Consider the following 10118-nt stretch of genomic DNA (forward strand, 5'->3'; position numbering starts at 1 on the left):
CCCCTTTCCCTCCCCCAACTTTCCCCTTCCCCTTCTCCATTCCCAACCTGTCTCCTTTTTCTCCTCCAACCCTTCTCTTTCCCCTTCTTCTTCTGCTTTTCCAACCTGAGATTCTTTCCCTTTCCCTTCTCCTTTCTAATCTGATGCCCTCCCCCTCTGCAACCATACTCTCACACTCACAAGAGCTTTCTTCAACCTTCGCTGCCACCGCCATCACCTCTCGCCGGCCTCCGTTTCGCTGTCGCCACCACTTGATAGCCTACATCATCTCCACTCAATCTCCCTCGTCTCTCCTCTAGCACGGTTCTCTCTCAGCCATGGTGATTTTTTTTCTTTAATTTTTTTAGTTATTCAATCATTGTTCTTTAATGTCCTGGGTGATTATTGTTGCTAATCCTGTTTTAATATAAAAACAATGAATAATTTTTGTTGTTTTCTATTATGTAATTATTACTTTTTTTTACTGTTGCTATTTTTGTGTTTGTTATTTTTTTAGGTTGATTGATACTTGCTATTTAAGTTGATTGGTCTTTTCTGATTAATGCTAATTTTTTTGTGATATTTTGTGTTGTCAATTTTTATTTTTGTGATCTGTTGAAGAAGAAGAAGAACAGAGTTGAAGAAGAAAAAAAAGAGAATTTTTTTTAATATAAAACGACCACGTTTTTCTACGCTTCTTTTTTCTTTTTTATTCAAAACGACATCGTTTTAAGGTTTCGATGAACGAAAAATGCTTCAGGGACTATTATAAGTTATGGAGTATAAGTTTGGAGACGAATTTGAGTAATTATTAAATTTAGAAATTACTTTGAAACTTAAGAATGTAAATTTATGGACTATTTTGAGACTTAATTCACTGATTAGTAAAAAAAACTGTTTTGACCTATGTTAGACCAGAGTCTAGTTTGTAAGATTTTTTTAAATAAAATAAAAAAATTATTATTTTTCCAAACCCATATTTCAGCTTTAATTTTAGGAATTAGATTTATTTTTTCAAACTTTTAACTTTATATTATAAATTCTAAATTTTAAATATTCCAACAAATGAAAGTTTTTACAATTTAAAAAGAAAAAATTGATTTATACTGATTAATTAAAAATTAATTCTTTATACTTGTTTTAAAATAAATACTTAAATTGTAAAGATAAAAAATTAGTTATTGGAAAATTCAATATTTCATTGCCACTAATAACAACAGTTATCAAAAGAAGCTGCCTTACGCCGAACAGGAGAGTAATGTGATTCTTGCACTCTTCCTAGTTTTTCCTTGTATATTTTGTCTTTCTCGGGCTAGCATGGTCTTTCTATGATTCTGACCATTTTAATTAGACCATTAGCTAAAAAACAAATGAGAAGCATCCAAACACGACCGCACACCTTACACTATCTCAATCAATTGGACTTTTGATTATTAAATAACTCAGATTTAACTCAAATTGAAAATGCTGCATCTTTCAGACATGATACGAACTTAACCAATAAGTTAAGATAAAAACAATTTAGCAAAATTCGCTCTTCCTCCACACACAATGGCCTACGGAAGAAGAAAATAAAAATAGCTAACTGATGATTCCATGATTAAAATAACTGTTATGTTCGACTGAAATCCTGAGGCCTTTTGAATTTTGATATTGAAACAACAATATTATAAAGAAAACTAACGTGAATGAAACTGCTGTATTAACAACCCTGACACATGAACCATTTCCTAAGCCACCAATACCAAATAATCCCACAGCTACGCTGTGTATATATCATCAAAGTAAACAATGTATTGTAAGTTTATAACTATGTAGTATACTAGTATGTACACATTGGCGTACAACCATTAACCTAAACCTGATTACATACTAAAATTAGTCACCATAAGCTAAAACCAAATCATAATAATAATTAAAAAAAAAACACCAGAATAGTAGGTATATGAAAATGACCACCATGATTTCACCACAAACCAAACCCAGCAAGGGCACCACCACAAACTATTGCTACCAATCCAAAAACCAATCCCTCCTCCAATCCTTTCTAGCTACTTACAATTTTTCATCAACTAATAATTTACTCCTTTTTCCTACTGAAACCTGAACCAACAAATTTAACTGTCCAGAATAAATGCGAAAAAATATATATAAAATAAAATAAACTAATGGATTCCTAGTGAGAAATAAGTAACTAAGGAAAATGCAGGCCTAATACAACCATCATATATTCACATGACTCCTCCAATCTAATTGAACACTTGCATTGATTCATATTGCTTTCCATTAATCCACAATTAGCAACGGACACTTACATTATACCTGCAAGATCATCAACCAATGAATTTGAACTCGAAGGCCGATCACTCGAGTCAACTCTATTAATCTAGAACGTCGTGGTGTTGGCATTGTTCCTGCCACCACTGCCGCGGTACCTCATCCGAGTCAACCCGCCGGATTCCAAAACCCCATCATGCTCCGACCCATCATCATCCCCATCACCGGCAGCCCTCATCATCTGCAAAATCCTCTTGGCCTTCTCCCTCGCCCTCTCGGTCCCCGTCACCTCCGCCACCTCCTTCAGCACCTCCATGGCCCTCGCCTCCCTAGCCAGCCCCTTGAATCTCAGGCTCCTGTGACTCAGCGCATACAGCGCCGCCACACAGTTCTCCCGAGTTGACTCCGAGTCCAACTCGTTCTCCCTCAACAATCCCACAAAACACTCCACCGCATCAGCATCCAACATCGCCGTCCTCCCTTCCATGCAAACCGCAAGGTTACAAAGAATCAACAGAACCCTACTCGCTAAGGTTCCAGATTTCACCATCGACAGCAAGGTGGAGACCACGCCGAGTTTCACAAGCTTGACCCGGTTGCTCTGAACCAGGGTCAAGTGGTACAGCGCGAGTGCCGAGTCATGCCGAGTTCGCTCGGACTCGGATCGGAGCGCGTGCATAAGAGGCTGCAACGCGCCGAGGACCCCAATCGCCATCTTATTATCATCATCCAACGCTAAACTGAAAAGCGCACCTGCAGCGTGTTCCTGCGTCTCAGAGGATCCACCCTTGAGCGCGTCGATCAGGTACGGAACGAATCCTGACCGCACGATCCTCACCTTATTTTGTCTCTCAAGCGAAAGGTTGACCAGTGAAGCAACAGCGTTGACCTGCACGACGCCGTACCTCGATGCTACGAGAGAACGCAGAGGGGAGAGGACTCGATGCGTGCAGAGTGAAACCCTTGCTTCCTCGCTGCTCCGCGTGAGGTTCCGAAGCGAGATCGCTCCTTCTTCCTGCTCGAAGACCTCGTTGCTCTTCATCTTCGCCACGAGCTTTTCTTCTTCCTCTGAAAGAGGTCCGCTAGGGTTTTGCCCTTGGATCTCGACCTCCGTAATTTCAACGGAGGAGACGGAGGACGACGACGAGAAGCACGTCGGCCGAACCGTGAACGGAAGCGGAGTACCCGGACTCGCGCCACCGATGACGACGGACTCCTCGGAGGATCCCGAGTTGAAGTGGTTGACTCGGGGACCTAACTCAGTGGCGGCGTGGGAGAATATCACCGGCGGATTGTCCGGCACCGCCTTCAGGAGCTCCTTTTCAGAAACCCTAAGGTCAGGCTCCGACGGAGGGGGCGGAGGAGCTGCAGCGGCCATTGCGTCCTTGACGATGCGCTCGAGTGAGGAGTAATCCGGTGCGGGCGGGTGTACGGTCTTGGTTTTACGGCACCAGTTTTGGATGCTGGTCCTGATGTTAAGATTGGGGATAATGGTTGAGAAATCGGGTCGGGTTCCGTCGGGTAGGGTGGGGGAGAAGGAGAGGTCGTTGCAGACTTGGATGGAAAGGCGCTCGAAGGTTTGTCCGGAAGCGACGACGACCGGGTCGGACATTAATGAACCGGAAATGGGGCATATGAATTCGTTCGGAGGGGGATGCTTGGGCTGCTGTTGCTCCAGCTTCGAATTACGATGGAACGAAATTCTCCAACGGTGCTTGCCGTTGCCGCCCATTATGTATGGTGATGGCTTTAAGGGTGGGGACTTGTTTATTGTTGTTGCTGGTGTTGTGGGGAATATAGTAATAGTGGTGAACGCGTGGGTTTGCAGGGATTTGAGTTGAGCATGTTGTTGCTGAGGTAAAGGGGGGTGTGTGTGAGCCCAGAGTAGTTTGGGTGAGGGGTGAGACCGAGTCAGTGAAGGGCGTGAAAGAAGTAATCAGTAAAGCAATAAAAGTATATTAGGCTAGTACTGGCAGTACTGCCAACACGAATAGAGAGATAAGACGGGGCCACGGAGGAAGGGAGGATGGGAAGTAGAAAACAGGGGTTATTTAATTTTATTTTATTTAAACAAAAAAAAACCTACTTTAGGACTTTAAGGCGTTTTGTTAGTTGTTTTATTGTTTTTAAATAAATATAATATATAATATTTTTGTAAATGTGAGAGTTTGTATTTTTATGGATTTTTTTTAAATAAAATAAATATTTTATTTATTAAAATACGTAATTTTTAGTATTTTTATGAAAATGTATTTTATTTCGTATTTTATTTACAGTGTAAATGAAAAAAGTATATATATTGAGAAAATGTACGAAATAAAATATTTACAGTGTAAACGAGATACGTGTACTCTTATAGTGTGACGTTTACGGTGTAAATAAGATACGTTATGACAAATTTTCAGTAGTTATAAAAAGATATGCAATCTTTTGTATTATCCACAAGTATTTCACTTCTTTTTCTATACCTTTTTTCTTTCGAAAAATAAGCTAAAATGTCTAATAGTATTGGTTATCTGGTTGTAAGTGTGTATCTCAATTTCCATACGAGAAATAGTGATACTAGGATGATATTTGAGTGTGAGAATCCCATTCTATTGCGTATCTAGTGAGTAAGTTCTTTGTCAGATCTAAAGAGCCTGATATTGAGTAGTGTCGGTGGAAGCGGGAGAAAAGAGATCAGAAGGGTGGGGTATAGGTGACTAGCACCGATGGGAAATGAAACTTTTCGGTTTCATCTGTTTTGCCTCCATGGTGATGAGCATGTGCGTCTGATGTTTAACATACATGAGAAAATCATGGCGGAACAAGTAATGGAACTTTTTGCAGAGGTTGGTGATGTCGGTGGTGGTGGATCTGGCCAGTCAGACTTTGTGCAGGATGACCCACCTTTCGCACTAAAACTGCTACACATTGCTAGTCCAGTGGAAGACATGAACGTTGACGGTGAGGACTCTGACGAGGAGTATGTTGCGGATAGCAACGAGAGCTCTTCTGAAGATGATAATGAGGAGGAGTTTGTACCAGAGACCCAAGTCGAGGCATCACGTCGGTATCTTCTGCCTGTCTCACACCCAATTCCGGCCTTATCATCTGTACCCAGTCACTATCATACATCAGATCTAGATGCGATGCAAGAGAAAAATCTATTTTCTAACACGGGTGAAGACGATTACAACTTAGACGGTGGTGTGGACTTTTGGGTTGGGCACATATTCAAAAGTAGAGATATAGTAATGTAGGCTATGAAGAATTATAGCATTCGTAGAAGTGTTCAGTACCGAGTCGTGGAGTCAGATCGATTAAAGTACCATGTGCATTGTCGGCAATCTAAAGCAAGCTGTCCTTGGCGTATCCGTGTTTCTCTTCGACAGAATCTCAGATATTGGAAAGTTCAAATTTAAGTGTGTTCTATATTCTCATTTATCATTGTTATGCTTGTTATACATCTCAACCATGATTGTTCTTGTTATACATCTCAACCATGGTTGTTCTATTTCTTTAAGAAGGTGCATAGAGTTGGAAGAGTGCACACATGTTTAGCACCCACCATGTCTCAAGACTACCAACAGTTGGACAGTAGTCTCATCTGTCATGTCATCCTCTCGTTGATACAATCCTCGCCATCCGTCAGTATCTCTATCCTACAAGGTGCAGTTAGGCAAAGCTAGCACTTCAAACCCTCGTACAGAAAGGTCTGGATGGTGAAGCAAAAGGCAATTGTCCAGATATACGATGATTGGGAGGAGTCATACAATAAGGTGCCGAAGTTGCTACAAGCACTACAGAGTCGTTAACCCGGAATGATAGGTGAGATCATGGCTATACCATACTATGATGGGCACCTTATGGTGCATGATTGCAGCATATTTGATAAGGTATTTTGGTTCTTCCCTGCCTGTGTAGAGGCTTTCGAGAATTGCAAGCCGTTCGTCTCCGTCGATGACACGCATCTGTATGGTAAAATGGCGGTGGTTTGCTTATTGTAGTGGCACAAGACGATACCAACAATATCCTTCTTGTAACCTTTGCAATTGTTGAGTTTGAGACCACAGAGTCATGTTCTTTCTTTCTTACCAATCTGAGGCGACATGTGACCTCACAGGAAGGCCTATTTTGATTATTTCTGACAGATCCCAAGCGATTAAGGCTGCATTGAGAGTTGATGATAATGGGTGGCAGTCTCCTATAGCGTGTCATGCTTATTGTGTCTAGCACATGGCGGCGAACTTTATGTCTCGTTTCAAGTCTGCCGAGGAAAAGCGGTATCTTATAAATGTTGGTTACAGTCCAAGCAAGGCTGGATACAAGTGGTACATAGATGCATTGAAGGATTTGTCCGAGAGATGGCAGATTGGGCTGGTAGGTTAAACAAAGAGATCTGGCTACAACACTGTGACAACGGTCGCAAGTTTAGGCACATGACGATGAACCTCTCCGAGTGCATGAATGCTGTGTTAAGGATAAATGCTATTTACCGATTTCAGCCATCATGTGATGCACCTACGAGATGCTGCAGCAGTTGTTCGTTAGGAAGGGACATGAGGCACATGCACAACTAGTGGCGGGTAATCAATTTTTCCAATGGCTGATAGATGTTATTCAGAAGAACAGAGAGGGAATCTCAAAGATGAGCGTCACCCACTGCGACAGACGGGCTTCAATGTTCCTAGTTGAGGAGTTAGAGCCTTTCGAAGGTTGGTCGCACGGGTCATTCTGTGTTCACTTGAGGGCGGGCATGTACGATTGTGGCCTTTTCCAGTCACTACATTTTTCATGTCGTCATGCGCTAGCATCCTATGCTGTCGCGAGTGTCAAATGGGGTTTGTACGTCCATCTAGTGTACATGTAGCAAGTTGTGTTCAAAGTGTATGTGGTGGAGTTTCCCCCGATACCACATGAGAAGCTTTGGCTGGAGTGGTACGGGATATAGCTTCGCCTTAATCTTGCCATGCGCAGCAAGTCTACTAGCTGACCTGTTTCCAGCAAGTTTCAACTTCATAATGAGATGGACGAGGGCGAGTGCCAAGAGAAAAGGTGTGATCTCTGCAGGCAAATCAATCATACTCGAAAAAGGATGTACAAACCAGCTAACGGACGAAGTTTAGTTTACAGTTGCTACTTTGTTTGCATTTGTTGAGGTTGTTGTTTTTGTAGTTCATGTGTTTGTGTGGTTTAGTTTATTGTTCACTTGTTATATTTTGAATAAAAAAATGTTGTACTTAAGCTTTATGCGATTTAAGTTATCCATATTTATCGCATTTGTGTTGTGTAGAAATTCTAAAGTTTAAAATACAACATATAACGAAGTTTGTATAAGAATTCCAAAAAAAGAGCTCAATAATTTAACCCCAAACTAAATACAATCGATATTAAAAAATCACAAATAGTGAACTAAAATGCAACATAAATAGTGTACCAAAATATAACAAAAATAGTGTATCAAAATAGATCAATAGTAACATATGAAATTACAACATACAACAGTAATAATGATATCATCGATGGTGATCACTCGGGTAATGCAACTAATGTCTGGTGCCACATAGCAGAGGCTAAGCCTATCGCTGAGGTCTGCTAGGACGTGGGTCCTAAGGAAGCTGTGGGTGACATGAGTGATTTTGTGGTTGATGAGACAGCTGTGAGGGCATAGGATGATGTGCGACAACATAACTCTCGGAGTATGTCACTGGCTGATACTGTGGTTGGTAAGGTGGATGAATTGGTGGTGCATACATCGGCTAGAATGCCGTCATCAATAGGCCGTAGTCCACCGAAGGCGGTGTCGCACACTGAGCACCAGGCCTGACATGTGTGCCGTATGACGTGCCAGAACCCAGAGAAATGTATGAAACCCAAACAGTGGTGGACATAAGGAGAGACAAATGTTGCTGTGGTTGTCCCATTTTCTGCTCCCTACCTGTGCGAAATTGCTCCACAATGCGCTACATAGTGGGCTAGTCGGTGGTATGAATGTGGAATGCCTTCTTGAAATCTATCCCGTCGACAATCGATGCCTCCTGACGACTACTGAATGCCTCAAGGTCATGCCACCAAAGCGGGGCAACATCCCAATCGTCTTGAAATGTCTGTTTGAGATAAATGCATTTATAATATCATTTATTAGGTATGTTTAATTTTAACCATTAAAACCAATCCAATGACTAGAAGACTGCATTTGTTTTTGAGACCAAGACACTGAGAATAAGACAAAAAGGACAGAGACACAAAATTTTATTTTCTTGTATTCTGTTTGGTGATAAACTAGAACAAATTATGAAAATCTAATTTATTCTCATTTTTTCATTCAAAAATTTTGAGAAGAAAAATATAATAATAAAAAATATAATTATGAAAAATTAATAAGAATAATAAAAGAAAAATAAAAAATAAGTCTTATCCCTTGTTAGTGTCCATGTCCTTCCTATCAGGATGGACACAAAATACTCTAATTCAGTGTCTTTGAACACAATGTCTCTGTCCATGTCTCATCTGTCAAACACGATTTTGTGTTTTTTTGTCACTGTCTTAGTATCACTGTTTCAGTGTCCTATTCCTGTAAACAAACATAGTCGTTTTTGAGTATACTAATACGTCATCAAGATATACTATAGTAAATTCTATATGTGGGTAAAATATATTATTCATTATTTTTTGAAATTCGCTTAGAGCATTTTTTAATCCTTGAGGCATTACATTCCATTCATAATGTCCAAAAGGTACTATAAAGGCTGTTTTATATCTATCTTCCTCTTTTACTGCAATTTGATAATATCCTGATTTTAAATCAAATTTTGAAAAGATATTTGCTTTATTTAATCTTTTAATTAAATCACTTTTATTTGGTAAAGAATACCTAATCCATTTTAATACCTTGTTTAGAGGTTTATAATTGATAACTAATCTTGGAGCACCTCTTTCTATTTCAGATGCTTTCATCATATAGAAGCCTGTACAACTCCAGGGTGTATTTCAGATGCTTTCATCACATAGAAGCCTGTACAACTCCAGGGTGATTTTGAAGGCCTTATTAGTCCCTTATCTAGATATTCTTGTATTTCTTTTTTACAGTATTCTAGATACTCTTTGTTCATATGTATCGGTTTTGCTTTTGTTGTTATATCTTTTTCATTAAACCCATCTTCATATGGTAAAGCTATTTCATGTAATTTTCTATGTTGAAAAGCTGTGGGATTTAAATTACATAATTCTTTTTTAATTTTTTCTTCAATTGTTTTTATTTTATCTTGTATTTCTGGAGTTTGTAATTGTTCTTCTATTCTTTTATGTGTAACTTCTTGGTTTAAATAGTTAATTTGTCTTGTCTTTCTTTCTATAATATTAACTTGATGCGGTAAGTGTTGTAAAATTTTCTCTAGGCTCAAACAGTTAATTTGTCTTTCTTCTGTTTCCGTTACACTAACCTGTGTAGATAGGTGTTGTAACATATTGAGTTCATGCTGTTTTGGTCTTGTGAGAAATTCAAAATGGACAGGATGATTGGGGATTCTTGTACAAGTTATTCCGTCGATGTCGACATTAAAGGGATATAATAATAAAGTAAAAGGATTTTCTAATATAACTTGATGAGATATATTTCTTGCTAAAAAGAATGTAGTGGCAAAACATACCCTATTTTTACAAATTTTTGCTTTAGATAACTTATAGTCTATAGTCATTTTGTCATTTTCTGCCATTAAGACTCTTTCTGTAGTTTTCTCATAATATTTTATGGGTATTAATCCTTCTTGTATACAATTAACATCAGCTCCTGAATCTACCATAGCTATTAAATCAAATTTTTCTTCTCCTACTATTAAAGTTATCGTAGTGAACCATTTTTGACTTACTAATAATGTTAA

General features: G+C 39.3%; 1 protein-coding gene across 1 annotated transcript; it reads right to left on the minus strand.

Moving 5' to 3' along the window:
• Nucleotides 1-1869: 1869 nt before the first annotated feature.
• Nucleotides 1870-4267, minus strand: LOC107491372 (U-box domain-containing protein 38). Its single transcript, XM_016112221.3, has one exon. The coding sequence runs from the start codon at nucleotides 3986-3988 to the stop codon at nucleotides 2366-2368; it is 1623 nt and encodes a 540-aa protein (XP_015967707.1). The 5' UTR covers nucleotides 3989-4267; the 3' UTR covers nucleotides 1870-2365.
• Between the last annotated feature and the right edge of the window lie 5851 nt (nucleotides 4268-10118).

This window comes from Arachis duranensis, chromosome 5 (assembly GCF_000817695.3).
Source record: "Arachis duranensis cultivar V14167 chromosome 5, aradu.V14167.gnm2.J7QH, whole genome shotgun sequence".
Lineage (NCBI taxonomy): Eukaryota > Viridiplantae > Streptophyta > Magnoliopsida > Fabales > Fabaceae > Arachis > Arachis duranensis.